At 40.2% G+C, this 15555-nt stretch overlaps 1 protein-coding gene across 1 annotated transcript in view; it reads right to left on the bottom strand.

Moving 5' to 3' along the window:
- Positions 1 to 1231: 1231 nt before the first annotated feature.
- Positions 1232 to 15555, bottom strand: part of LOC309577828 (dynein axonemal heavy chain 11-like) — a gene marked incomplete at both ends in the record, with an annotated part of 72595 nt that continues 58271 nt past the window's right edge. Inside the window, 6 exon segments of the mRNA XM_082290074.1 lie at positions 1232 to 1351; positions 5201 to 5436; positions 10661 to 10850; positions 13158 to 13320; positions 13322 to 13368; positions 13370 to 13381. Coding sequence (XP_082146200.1) covers positions 1232 to 1351; positions 5201 to 5436; positions 10661 to 10850; positions 13158 to 13320; positions 13322 to 13368; positions 13370 to 13381 — 768 coding nt within the window.

The following is a 15555-nucleotide window of genomic DNA, read 5'->3' as shown; positions in this document are numbered from 1 at the left end:
ATGGTTAAAGAAAAATGTCTGGCATTGAAAACCATATGCTTGGTGCCCTACAAACATTGTTGCTGACCTGTCAGAAAGGACTGAGGATGGAACAATCCAGAGAGCCCCACCACTGCTGGCAGCACAAGGTTCTGTGTCCAGATGTTGAGTTCTCGGCACCACATGAGAAAATCAGTAACCCTAAAAGAGAAGCATCAATAGCCCCTGCCCTAACTTTAGACAAACTACAGATTTCAAGTGTAAAGAGTACTTCTGTCTACAGAGAAAGTACATTGCTGAAGACACCAGAAAGTATAAGATTATGTAAGTATAAGGTAATTGTTTCAGTGGAATTTGTTGTTTCCCTGATGCAAGTATATGTCTGAAACCAGTTGTAGAAGGTCATCAGCATGGGATGGGTTGCTGGCAGCAGGGAATGTGAGTATGCTCAATCCTGTAAAATGCTGTCTTGGGGAGAAACCTGAACGTCACCGTGAGCCATGTTAACAGACCTTCAGAAACTGCCAGAATTTGCTAACAGCTGATGGCTTCTTAAATGCAAGTTGTCTGATGGCATCTTCATTCGTGCATTTACCAATAAGCCAGAGCAAAGTCCAAATCAGGAGCATAAGGAAGTCTGACAGAGGCTCTGAATAATGGCATAATGGAGCGTACATTGCCATGAGGTATCAGAAGAATTTCCCAAAACAATGCCTATTTCATCCATGTCTAACCACTGGTGGTGGCAGGCTAAGGGAAAAGGAATTCCACAAGATGCTGAACACGCCTAGTACTTGGGACAAAGGGAGGTGACGGAGCCTTCGCTTTAGCAAAGTGCTTGGCATTTCTACAAAACCCACTTCAAAGGAAAACTGACTTTTCATTAGGACAAAATTTGGAAGAAAAATGAATGGAACAGAGCTGCTGGGCTTGAGTCACTGGAATAGCTCTGTGCATAGTAGCTAAACCCTGTCACTGTGGGGTACTTACCAGTGGACAAAGCTGTGTGTGAATGGATGTGCTGGTTTAGTCCATGTGTCTGGCATAACATCACAGAAGAGTGTGTATTGCAGCTCTTCCCTGTGAGCAGAAAACATCAGCTCCCCCTTTGGAGAAAAATAAAAAGCATACATAAAGAATAACTGTCCTTTCATTTCCAAAAAAGCCACAAAACCCCCTGAAAAAGTAATTTGCCTTCAGACCGAGGTCCAGCTGTTTAAAAGACCTATGGATCTCTGAAAAGTTCATCATCCTACAGTCTTCGACGCAAACAAGAGCATGGGGTCTCCAGGCAGTAGTCATCCTGCATGATTTCTGCTATGTTAAGCTTCTCAGGAAGCATCTCCAGAATATCATCCAGAACATTCTTAACCTGTCCAGGACAATACAACAGAGCCAGTAGAAATCCCAGCAATCAACTCTTTATGACTCTTCTACTTTCAAGCCTGATTTCTACAGAAGAGTACAAACATCTCATTTTCTTAGATAAAAACCAGAGATGCTCCCTCCCTCACCTTTGCTGTCTTTTTGGCAATGGTATTGAGAGGAATTGTTGCAAACCAATTAACACTTAGCAGCTTCTATTTAGCTTTACATTTTCAGGTAGCATTGACCCCTGAAGCTTACTAACACATTGGGATGGACTTGGGATGACTGCTGTTACTAGGATACACCCTGGAATTGTCTTGATTTTCAGTCAAGTGTGATCAGTAGTTTGTATTTCTCTAGTACCTAATAGCTTCCATGACCCCCTCCACCACCCACAGTCCTTGCTGTCTCAGGCATTAGGCAAAACACAGCAGAGGCACAGGCGCACACAAATCACCCCCAAGAAGAGCCTTTCTCCCTGCAGGCCTGCTCTGGAACTGAGGCAGAACATAACTGAAGAACAATTCATAACAGTACTAATGAGCAGGAATTGAAATCACAGCATTCATTAATGCAGCTCAGCCTCTGTTTCATCCCTAGCTTTGGCAGACTTAATGATGAATGCCATATATTATAGTCCAGACTCCCTAAAGTGGATGGGAACTGAGCATGAAAAGCACAAGTTTCCCCCAGGAGATGAAGCAATGTTTGGCTACTTGCATGCAGAGCTGTCACATTTCCTCCTGCAAAATCTCCATGATCTGATAGTGATAAGAGGAAAAAAAAGAGCGCTCAGAGGAAAAGGAGAGAGTAAAGAAAGGAATGGAGAAATGCAGAACCAGAGTGGCAGTCACAGGGGACTTTAATTAACTCTGGTAAGGATAAGGAGCTGAAGGCTCAGTCTCATCATATGCCAGGCTTTGGGGCATCTGGACATAGTTTCTCAGATCTACACTCAGAGAGGAAGATGCAGAAGATGGCAAGATCAGAAAACAGAATTAGCTGAGATTTGTGATTACATTTTCCTTCCCTGCTCCTTTATTCATTTAATCTCTTAAGCACAGCACCAGTGATGTTCTGTGCTTAAAACCCATTCTTTTACATTTTTCTGGAATGAATTTGGTTAAACTAATGTATCTGTGTGTCTGACATATCTTGACTATGAACAGAACTACAATGTCCCAGTTAACTCCTTATTAAGTGACAAAGCTTATTATCCTTGTACTAGGGTTGGTCCATTTAACCCAGAACCTGATAGTTTATCAGGTTGTTATTATAAAACAATGACAGTGTTATTGTTCTGCTAAACTCCAGGTTCTGTGGTGAGGTGCTAAGGCTAAGAGGTGGTGAGACAGCCTCCTTGGCCAGGTTTTACCTATTCAGACTGCCAGAAAACTAAAACTCCCTGAAAACCTTCTCTTCTGCTACTCCTTGCAGGGGACGTCCCTTGGAACAGCCACGGGCTCCTGTTTAGCTCAAGTGCCCAAGAAGGGAAGCAGTGGGAGAGCCTCTGCTTGGGCTCTTTCCTGGCATGGAAAGCCTGCACACCACTTCTAGGCTGTGCTGTGAATGCAGCAGAAAAAGGAGTGCAGTCTAGGAGGGACTTCCTATGCTTGGCACACATGGGAAGGCATAGGAAAGCTACCCTAAGAGGTTTTATCATGCAGGAGATGGGAACAAAGGACAGAGGTCAAGACCAGACCCACTAATTCAACCAACCACGCCTTTTTGTTAGTAAGTTTTTGTTGCTGTACTTATAAAAAAGCATACAAAAAAAAGGAGATAGGTCCATACCTTGTTTCCCACCCCACGTTAAATTCAACATGAAAAAGAAATTATCTACATAACAGGTTAGGTGTTCCTCTGGTCCAAATCCCTTTGGTCCAAATGTGTTCCTAGTGCAGTACACCTTAGCCAGGCTGGTGCATTATCACAGCCATTAACACTCATCTGATTTTTTCTAATTTGATGCCTTCCCCCACCTCCCCACCCCCAGAAATTATGTCTGTTGCTGAAGTAACGCAGTAAGATGTGTATTCCACCTGTCATTAACAGCACTGACAATACACTGGATGAAGAACTTCACCTCTTTCTCTGCAGACTGGCCTGATCCCTCTCCCATGTAGATATGGGTTGCATTTCCAAAGGAGTTTTGAAGAGATTATCTGATATTGTTGTCAAGAATCCCATCTCAGCATTGGGGTGCAGTCCATATAGTACAGTGCTTTCAGATGGAAGCATTTCATCTGTTCCATCTATTTATGGTATCCATCATAATCCAGATTTTCTGGGGCCAAGAAACATGGTGCCAGTTCCCCTTCAAACTGTGGTAAAAGAATCAGTAATGTTACTGATAATGCTGACACCAGTATTTGAAACATTCTTGTGTATCTATGAAGTTTCAGAAATTTGTTTCAAGGCTGTGGACACAACACCTGCATGTTCAGATACAATGGAACAAGGTTACTAAAGTATACCCAGCATAGTTACTATTTGCATAATTTCTTGACAGTTCCATTTTCTGGAAGTGCGGTCACTTCTTCCTTCATGAGGCTGCTTTGCGTTTATTTTAAGGACTGTCACTACTGAGGCAAATTCATTTTAAGTACTGAAAGTCTGCATCCCCTCAGCAGCCAAGCAAGGATTCTTATGCCATTTTGCAGATGAGTCTGAGACAGGAGAGAGTCATACCTGTGGGAGAGGAAGGACTGGACCCTCAACTCACCTCAACCCTGTCATGTATTAACACGAACCATAGCATTAGCTCTATTCAGTGTGTCATTAATTTGGGGCTTTGCACAAACACACTGCATTCAAAATAACCTTAAAGAGGTCACAGCGAGACACAGGTACAAGGGACAGGTAAATGGAGTGTGAAACTGTGATATCGCACGTCAGAATATGAGCAACTTGTCAGAAACAGTGATCCCCTTTCACTTCCCACAGGAATGGTTGCAAGTCAGGACATTTCTTTATGTGTTGATGTCCCTTCCATTCTCTTCTGCCTGGCTATTGGCAGCTAGGAGCTGGAACAAGAAAAGAAAATCAAGCTACTCCACTGCATCTCTCCAAGTGTAGGAGTCTTGCATGGGGTTTTGTGCTTTGGGTTCAGTGAGATAGACAGTGGTGATAATTTTAACAGGAGAAAAAATTAAGGTCTCAGCCCACTCAATATTGAGCCAATATTGAGTACTATTAACTGCACTGTTCCTATAGAGCAGGAAGACCCTAACTCTGTCAGGATATTTAAGATAAGTCTTGGGACTTTGGAGCAGATCAAGATTTATGTAGGTAGACAGGATTTTAGTGAGATGTACTTTCAGTGGGCTGACCTCCTAAATAAAATAAAAAGTAATAAATAAAATAAGAATAAAAATCACATTTAAAAAATAAAAACCACTGTAAATCACAATAAAAATCACTGTAGCAATCACATTTATTTTACAGACTTCTCCATCTCTTGTGCTGTAAGAACTTCACTGGATTCAAAGAATTTCTCTGAACTTATTGTCATAGAGCTGTCTGCAATTTAAACAAGGCTTGAAGTTGTTTTTGCTGAAAAATATTTCTAGCTGTAAGTGGTACTTTTCACAAAAGCTATTTCTTCCTAATGCAGGGTCCACTCCACAAAATCACAATAACATTTAACAGCTTTTGGCATTTAGAACAGTCTACAACAAGCTACTGCTCAAAATAACACCAGTAAGCACTTATTTCTGAAGTCATTTTAGTTCTGCAACCAGCCATTTACCTGTGCCTGAACTTGCACCACTAACCTTACCCACAATAAGCTATATCTTAAGACGCCACTTTGAAGTAGTGCTGAGGTTTTGAAAAAAGCCCTGCTATTTACCTCGAGTGGAAGATCAATTCTGTCAGACAATCTGTACTTACCAGTCTCTCTGCTGGCACTTAAATCAGGCTTTACTGCATCCGTGGGAGTCGTGTGCACAGAGGGAGGCTGTGGGTTACTGGGGTGTGTAGCAGGAACTTGCTGCCCTTCTGTCTTTACGACTGTTCCCGGGCGAGGTCTATCAAAGCTGGTGCACAGTGGGTCATTCTCACGGACCTTGTGGAATGAATTTATAGCTAAAAGAACTCATCACAAGGCAAGACGTTAAAAAGAGAAGGTAATCTCCCCAGTGAACACAAAGCCCCACTGCTGATGAAGGGCCATCCTGTTTACATTCATTTGGCTGCCAGACACTGAATGATTTTCTGGTTTTGCTAGTAATTCTGGGCTTTAACTTTTTCCACTTACAGCAAGAAGCTCAGAAAGATACCTCACTGTTTAAAATACCAGTGGATCCACACTCAGGGTTGGGTCCCTAAACTTTCCAAAGGCCATACAAATAGCAGTGATTCTGTTCAGGTTTCACCATCTATACTTATTTTGCAATTATTTGAATGAAAGTTCAGGCTTGTGAAGGTTAATGGACTACCTAAAGTAGTAAAGCAGTAATTCTTTACTTATCCATAGGCTAGAGGCAGAACTGGAGCCGGCAGAATGAGCTTCCCACCATGCCCCCACGACCTCAGCTGTCATGTGGAGAAATCAGCCTCTTTCGAGGTCAGGAGTACAGTGGTGTTTAGCCTTTCCATCTCCATGGCAACTTACTCTTGGGCATCTTCTTCTGAGCAGTTACTTCCAATTGCCTTCATCTGAGTGTGGCTCTTTGACATATGAAAACCCGCTTGTTCGGGACCAAGGAGACACCAGCCTGCTCCTCTCGCTCACAGCCAAAAGGCAGGCTGCAGCCCACTGCCAGGGGTGAAAGGGGCACTTTTCCCAGCTTAGCCTGGCTCCACAAATGGCCTGCTCACACATAACATGATAATTTTTCTTTTTTTTTTCCTCATAAATGAGCTTTTTACCTTTGGATAACGAAAAATAACAATTCTGGAAAGGGCACTTGAAAAATTTCTTGGCAGTTTTTAGCAAATTTTATACAATCAGTTCTCTAAAGTGACTTCCTCAGCAGCTATGGAGAAGAAAACAGGGTTTTAAAATATTTTTTTATATATATATAAAAATACATATATACAATACATATATTATATATGTATATTAGATATATGTGTGCACATATATACACACACCCCGATATAAATATCCACATTTGATAAAACTGTGTGTATATGAAAATAGATTAAAGTAGTTTCTGTGCAAAACTTCTTAGAACTAAAGTTATAGTAACAGTTTCTTTTTGTAGCCTCAAAACTTCTAGCATTTGCTGCTGATTAGAAGCAGCTTTGGCAATCTGGCACTTTGGAGCCATGGATGCTCCACATACACTTCTTTCCAGACAAAAACTTAATAGTGAAATTTGAATAATTCAGTAATATCAGCTGGTGATAACCTGACAAAGCTACAGAAACAGGTGTGTGAGAGAATAGTGGAAAATTAAAAACAGTCTTACAAGCTATTTTCCCTAATTTAGAAAGAGGGAGATGCAAGGAAATGTATAACATTTCCATTCTATTATTTTTTTGAGGAAGAAAATGTGCAAAGAGTAAGTGTAAGTTCTGAGGACAGTGCCATTCTGGTGAGGCTATCAGTCACATTGGCTAAAGCCCAGTTCTGTAAGAGATACTTTCCCATGCCAACCCAAACATTTCTAAATGGAAGCACCTTTAAATAGTTTTCCTAGGAAAATGGAAACCTAAGTGTATCCAATGTCATTGAACTCACTATACAAGTAGTGTTATGAAGTACTGAATTCAAGTTACCAATTAATGGGACTTGCAAAAGTAAACGAGCAGTACACCAACTCACAAACCCTTTCAGCCAAAGTCTGCTCACGATAAATCATTGCCAAATTTATTCCCCCACAGCCAGACAAGACCTTGCTACAGGTGGGGCCACCTGAATGAGAAAGCATGTGGTCTTCTCTTTCCCTTAGGCTGAACATACTCTGTACATGTTCAAGAGCTTTAGGCATGTATGAAAGTTCTCACCAGGAGTGGGCTGAGGAATTCCTGCAGACAGACCCAGCAGAGCCTGCGGTGCCAGGCACCTGTGATGTGGCCACCTTACATGATCTCACCGAGGAGGTAATGCAAGTCTGCCCATGGAACCCACCTGGGGAATAGAATGCATCGCTGAATAAAACAAGTCAGCTGCTTAAAGGACAAACCAAACCTCTTCAGTTAAATGCTGCTAAGAGACACAAAAGAAATCCTACTACTTCCTTTCAGAAAGCTGCATGGTCTTACATTTGCATTGCTGGGTTTGTTTTGTTCACCAAATAACATTAAAACCAGATTTCTTTTATTTCAATCCAGTGAGAGGTATATGAGCAAAAATAGCAAATTTGCGATTAAAATTCAGTAACGGTGTAAAATCTATTATCTGAGCTTTATATTTTCTATCTTAGCCCTTATAAAAAAAAAAAAACTTTAGAGAAAACCACATTTTTAGAACACCACATTATATGACAGAACATAACTTCATGAACAAGTGTGTGTATTTTCCCATACAGATCTTTAAAAACATAATTCTCATGAGTGACGGGAAGATAACCTACTGTGACTTTCTTGGAGGAGAAGTAAAAAACTTGTATCTGATTGCAGTATTTTATATCTCCTCACTAGGGAACATTTAGTTACTGAAATTCTACATTTTTGGAATTTGGGGAGTATTCAAGAACTTCGATAAAAATTGAATTAATATTAATCCCATTACTGCCACGTCATATAAGCATTAAGTTTATTGTAGAATTCTAGTCATAATGCCAGTGATAAAGCATGTGGTTAAGGGTGGTAAAACACTTTATTAAAGGAACCACTGTCTTTCTCTTTTATTTGGCTTCAGAGCATTGAAACTTCTTTTTGCTCCCCTCCGGTTTGCAAAATATGCCAGTTTGTGATGAAACCTTTGAAGACAGGAACCTTTACACCCTTGGGAGCAGTATTTGCCTCCCAACAGTTCAAGTAAAAACTTAATTATAGGCTTTAAATGTTGCATGATGTGACAGAACAGAACAAGTAAAATAGCTGAAGCTATTCCAGCCTGCTTGCTACATAAACTTGTATGCAGCAATTTGATTATGTGAAATGCTAATCCATTTTTATTTTAGACTGGTTCAAAGAAAATGAAAAAAAAAAAAATTTAAAAAGCCACTGGAATATAATATGCCATGCTGCATGCCTGTGATGAGAAGGCTGAACAGAGAATCCCTGTGAAAAATGCCAACAACTTGGATTTAGAACGAAACGTTCTCGCAGTGAGAATAAACCTGCTTTTCTCTTTGTCGGCAGCAAAACCTCATTTAATGTTTTTCTAATTTCATATATATTTATCTCAAGAAATTTCTTTGTCTTTTGTGTTTTGGATGAGTATATCAATATTCTAATGCAGTACAAGCTCATTCAGCTGCACACTTCTGGGACATTGATTATACTGGAATAATCAAAGCTGGTGATATAAAAGGGACATTTTTGTGAGTGTGAGAAAACTGTGGAGTTTGCATTAGAAATATTTTGGGCTGTCAGGTTCACATAATTGCCATTGTACTCTATAGAAAACTGGTCTGTTGTACCCAAAAAACCCACAGAGCCATTGCTGGGTGGGTGGATAATGGAGAGGACAGAATCTACATCCCCCCTTTACAACCTCCAACGACAACTCCATGAGCACGTGTGTGGGGACCAGAAGGTGGAGGGCAAGAGTGGGACAGTGAGGTAGGATCAGGCATCCCGTACTTCCCATGAAGAGACCTTAACTCTCGCAGGTTGGTGAGCTAGTTTGTCTGAACAGCAGGAAAAACTGAGATACAAGATTAAATATTCATGGAAAAACACTATAAACCAGTGGAAGTTATAGCAGAGTTATACAATTTCCACTAGCTGATGGGCTCACTCAAGTTGCCCAGTTTATGCTTTTTGCTTTCTGGTCAATGCCTAATTGTCTTCAGGAACCTGTTCCCAAAGGACAATAAATTGGAAGACTACACACATATATATACATATATGTATACGCACAAGGTCATAGACATGCATATATACATACAAAGTCACATTTAAAAAAAAACTATTGTCTTATTTCTCTCTCCAATATCTACATTAAAAAAATCCCTATGAAGCCACAGGATAATGAATCACTAAGCAGTACAATGAGAAAGGCCAATAAGCAATATTACCAAGAGGAGAGAAGTAATAATTCTTGCTCTTACAGACCTTTCTAGTATTCCCTGCCATCAGAATCCTCCCTCTCATTAATTAGCAAAATGAATTATCCAGCTTATGAATTGTAGTTTGAAAAGAACAGCTTAAAGCAGCAAGATTTATTAGCAAAGAAAACTAAGGGTTGGAATAAGCTGATTTTATAGACTTGTTTTCTAAATGGGAAAAATTATTAAATCATCATAATAAAATTAAGCAATTATTTCACTATGACACCAAGTACCACAAAAAGGAAAAACAGCTTGATGTCCTACTAACTAAATAAAGGTTAGTAGGGGTATGAAGACAAAAAGAAGATTATTTTCTAAGAGTAAATACAAGCTGGGAGATATGGAAGAAACTATATCATCAAGGGGTGACTCTTCTGTCTCTTTTTTTTCTTTATAAATATCTCTGAAATTTATTTAAACTACTAAAATGGGAGGATCTATTCAATAATATCCTATATCATTCAGTAACAAATAATTACTGCCTTTTATTTAGGCATTTCACATTTTCACATACAGAACTTACACAAATGACTTCAACTCAGTATTTAAACTATACAAGTATGAAATATGCTGTAGCTCAGAAAAAAAATCACTCATGTATCCTTAACTTTGACTCAAGGGGAACATTACTGAGAAAGTCACAACAAGGTGGCATCCTTAATACATAATAATGACACATTCAGGAAATGCACCATTATTTATACATGTGACGTGCTGTAAATTGCTTCCATCATCAGAACTAATTGTAGTGATTATTAATGCAGTGTTATGAACTGTCAGAATTGCTGTTTGTAATTACATTTGTGCAAATGCTTCATTACCTGCCTAATGAATTTGGCATATATGCACATGTAAACCCCTGTTTTTGTTAACATAATGAAGGGCATTTTTTTCCCCCTTAGCTACTGATGTGGAACTGGTTTGACCTATATTACGAAGTTCAAGCATCCACTGCCAGAAAAAAGCCCATAACCCCCACCCCTTTTGATCTGGTTTATTTTCATACTCAGCAACAGCATCATATAACGCCAGCTACTTAAATAACAGCTTCAGGGAAAGAACTGGGTCCCCCCCATTCAGTATAAACATGTGATTGCGTGGAAATGACCTCGGTGTGTGGTTACCTGACCACTTCTTACCTTCTTGCGGGTCTCCAAAGAGTTGCCGAGAACAGTGACACAGACAGAGGTCTCTGGTGCTGATCGGGTACCTTCCCTTCCAGCCCCGAGGGCCAAACTTCAGTCTCCCAGCAACGCAAGTGTGAAAATTGCACAGAGGAAAAAGGATGCTTTTAAGTTCCCCTTCTCTGGTACACAGTTCAAGGGTATCCTGTCAAAGAAAAAAGGAGTAACTTATGCACTAGCAACCAGCAGTGCTACCGAGAGGTGTGCCAGCCTCGGCTGCCAAAAGGGAGCACTCACAAGCCTGGAGACGGAAGGAGAGTGAGAAAGAGGTTTCTAAAGGATCAGAGGCTATTGGGCAGTATTTTTTGCAGTAATTCCCAGATGCTAAATTGTTGATAGTGACATTTTATTCCCAAATGTCCCTTAGGAAAGGAGAACTGTTGTGCTACTGAAACAAACAAAAACTGAGACTATACCTAGAACTCCATAAATATTACTTAGATAACCACTACAGTTTCTTAGCTAAATCATCCACAGATTTTATCTCAAGTAAAATTTACTAGTTTAGCTTTATTTAAAAGCTTTCAAACTCATTGGAATTTTTCACCATTTCCCAAAGAGTCATGGTTGAAATTGAAGTTTAATATTTTTCTTTTTGCCTTCATTATTTATAGTGTTAGTAGAGAATCTCAGCAAAATGAGATTCAGCACAGGGCTTCAGCTGGTTTTTAAGTTATTTGGCATTTGACTGTAAAACCTGCAGAAATTAATCCTTATTTCTCTGATATTTTTCTATATTTTATCCTTTAGTTTAAGAAGTAATGAACATAACAAAATTATTTTGATACCCTTGAAAATAATGATGTGTGGGAGGAACATCAGAGGGATAAAGTCTTGTTTTCAAAAGGAAATAGATCATCCTGAACTGAACAACATGCAGCAGAATCTGGGCAAAGGTGAAGGATTTCATGTCTGACCAAAAAACTTCCTTAAATCAGAATGTTGAGTTTAACCATGAAAAATACAACACAAGTTTCTACCCTGAATAAAACCACAAACCCATGAAATATATTCCATCTGGATTAGGCATAGTTTGATTTTTTTGTTGTCATTGAACAAAAAGAAATTAAATATCTCAACCAGAAATGTATTAAAGATGGTGGCTGCACAGGAATTTGTGGTAAGCCACAAATACCCACGGCTCGGAATAGTGGGTGAGAAAATAGAGCTCTCTAAGTACAAAGCTTAGAAGTTGGTTAATTCAAATTTATACAGATATATATTCTTTCACTAAACACAGACTGAAGCAGGACAACAATGTACATGAACGACCTTTATTAAAAACTTTTTCTAACTTTTACAGCTTTCCATTGAAAGTATTATTATAATAAGTTATAAAAAATAGATAAAAGAACAAAATGCTGTATTAATAGTCAGCTGCTCAGCTACAAAACCACAGCTATTCTTCCTTTCTCACAAGTATCTTTCCAAATCAACCCATGCCATCAAAATCAATCCAGTTGTAGCTTGGACACAGCTTTTTTTATTTCCTATTTTTTTCCCCTGGCATTGGTTAGTATTCCTTTTTAAAGGAACTCTTACCCTTTTCACATCCCAGCTCTGCCATCATGTGTGCTGTGCTCAAGTAACAGAGCTGATTCACTGATGTGAATCCCTTGCTGGAAGGTGAAAGTGTGCAGTTCGGCTGCCTTCACCACGGTCTGCTTTGCTCATATGAACGAGCGACTGCTCCAGCACTTCCACTGCTGCAGGGAAGCTGACTCACACCGGGCTTGAAGATCTTTCTACAGGTTCCTGAGGTAGCAGACAGGGATGATCAGGGATCTGGAGGGAAGGAAGCTATGCACAACCTGTGATGTGCCTATTCTCCACATTCTCATGTCTTCTTTCTCCTCCTTCTTCTTTCCACCCACCCAGCAGAACCTCACACAGGGAAAGAGCACAAGACAAAACAACAAACGGCACATAACCCTTACTCTTTAATTCCTTTCTTTATGCCTGACTGCAGGAATCCATATACAGGGTACTGAGCCATTGCCTGAACGCTCAGATATGTAAATCCACTCTGTGGGAGAATGGTCATGACCATGCATTTGGTCAACCCAAATTTAGAGCAGAGCAAAATATGCAAGTGCCATTAAATGAAAGAGCTCTGACTTTAGAGCATGTACATCTTTTTTTCATAAGTGCTAAAGCTGGTGTAATAAATGCTCTTTCTGTCTTTGTAAGCATACCTGTGCTTGTCTATACTGAATAGTATAAATGTTTGTGTTATTGTCACGCCTTTCCTCATGCCCAGCACTGATGGGAAACACAGAGGTAGTGCAGGGCACAGAGGGCTGGCACCCTGCAGCTCTCAGGATAGTTTGGAATTGCAATGGTCCCAAAGCCCTGGTCTCCCAGAGAATGGTCATTAATGCTACCACTTCTCTCCACAGGGGAAGGAGTAATTAAACCAAACAAAAGGGAAAAAATAATAACTTGCTTTTGCCTGGTCAAAACCATAGAGAGCAGTGTGGAAATTAGCCAGCATCCCTGTAGGAGGTTCATCAGTAATTTTAATTGAATTTTCTGGTATTCCTTGGAGAATGATGTGCTCTTCTGGGGTTGGAGCTGGCTCAGCACTGATAAAGACACAGAAATCAGAATGACATACTGTATTGCCCAAGGAGTTTGTCCAAGGTTCTGAACCACTTGGCTACTTAGATGAATATTCTGTTGAAAACCAGCCAATATGGTTATTGTACAAAACCAAATAAATTTGTTATCCTTAAGACATTGTCATTGTGACTTTTTAATGGGAAACAGTTAAGTCATTGTCATTTCTTGGTATGTACTGAGGTTTCACTGTTAGCTTCTAAAATTTAAGGCCTTGATTCTGAAGCTAATGAAAATATTATAAAATCAGGGTTAAGTGATCTGTGGTTGTGGGTGTTATCACATACAAAGACAAGCATTGCTCAGAAGACACCTGGACTCTACTTAAGTGCCCTGTAGAACTGGGAACCTAGGACAAAACATGTCCAAGACATACCAGGAGCAAGACAGAAGTGCTAGACAGAAAAATGGTCCCAGCTATCCTGCTGCTTAGGAATTATATCAGACTACTTCAGAGTGCAACTGTCTTTAAAGTTCTAGATATACGAACACAGTGGAAAGACACTGATAGATCAGAGAAGAGTGTTATAATGGAAAATGTCTGCCTCCAATGCACCTACTGGTGAAAAACAGTAATATAGAGAAAAGTTTAAAATGTAGCTGAGCTAAAGATGTTTTAACCACACCATTATCCAACACTCCACCTTTCTTTGTTACTGTCCTAACATTTCAACTCAAATTGAAACTCATCTGTGAGCTTTTATTTGGCCCTTCACTGACGTGCCAGAACCTGCTGATTGCACTGGCAATCTCCATGCAGCACAGGAGGAATTACAGCCAAAGAATACAACATGCCATGCCCTGGCTGCTGCATCACTTTATTATGAGGTCTGCTGGGGGGATATTCCCAAATTGTCCCTTGCCAGGTGGAAAAAGGAATAGGGGAATGGAAAAAGAGGGAGACTTTCATATCACGTTACGTGATTGCAGCCTGGACGCACCTGAATTTTCATATAGGCAGCATCCACCCAATGCAAAGTGGAAGTGATTCAAGCCTAAATATAATAACAGCAAAAACATTCAATATATCAGATGTCTGAATTTGAGGTATTAATTACAAGTGACAGAAGAGTTAAAACTGATATCAAAAAAATGAAGCCAGTCTTTCTTCTGCCAGTTTGCCAACCACTGTACCAACTGCTTTTGCTAGATCTGAAGCCAAAATAATTTTTAAAGTATTTCCCAGGTCAGTCAGAATGGCAGGTGTAGGTTGGTTTGTTTTTTTCTTTTTAATATCTAATTATATACTCTCTAGCCTCCAATAAAATCAATAGTAAAATACCTCATCTTTTTGCTCCAAAATTTTTTGAAACATAAGCTTACAGGGTTTTTGCGCCCAAACCCAGAAGACTAAAGTGTGAGAAGCACTGAGTGCATCCAAATCCCAATAGTTCTAGCTAGCTTAGCGCCATTTGGGATTTGGTCCAACATCTTCATGAAGTTTCCTTTCAGACTTCCCACAATTCTTCACTATCAAAAAGTTTCGCAGCAAAACTGTTGCCTCTCTCCTCTCTCAGAAGCCAGGCATAATGAGCTGGAAAATGGAGCAGGTCTGTAACACCAAAAGCTTCTCAGATGCTCCCCTTCCATCCCTGTGGCTTCAGACACACAACACTGCCTCTATCATCTCCCATTTTTTCATTCTGCCCCAGAGCAGCTGAGAACCCTGAAATTCCCCTGAAAACCAGCTTGACTCTTCCCTTCACAACATTTCTATTCAGGGTTGTTTTCAGACTGGCATGATTATCTCACTCACATGAAATATGGTTTAAGATTCTTCAAGTTTCATTGCTGACAAAGGGGGCAGTTTGTGCATGCTCCCAATGTGCTTAGCACACCGGGACCCCTCACAAATCCCATGGTGGTTTTGTTTCATCCATCAGAAAACACTGACTCTAACCCATCTCTTCATTTATTGCAGGCAACCTGGTTGGCAGACCAAGCAGGCTGCTGAGGTTAAAACCAGGAGAGGAGGGAATCACTCCATTCCCATAACTACCTTAATATCAAGGCCTGGAACATGCATTTGTTGTTTGGCTTCAGGGCTGACAGGTTGTCACATATACCCATTGGCTATTTAGCATAAAACACTGGGGAGGGAGCATCTGTTTTCAGTAGCATTTATGGTTGCAGTGCTCCTGTTTGCTCCATTACTGTGCTGGGAAACCACGGCTTGCCAGGGCATCCCACAGATCTCTTTGTCCACTGCAGAGTGGGTTCTTGGTCCGTAC

This window comes from Coloeus monedula (assembly GCF_965178545.1).
Source record: "Coloeus monedula genome assembly, chromosome: 1".
NCBI lineage: Eukaryota > Metazoa > Chordata > Aves > Passeriformes > Corvidae > Coloeus > Coloeus monedula.
The sequence above is the reverse complement of the archived record's forward strand: the minus strand, read 5'-3'. Positions and strand labels throughout refer to the sequence as shown.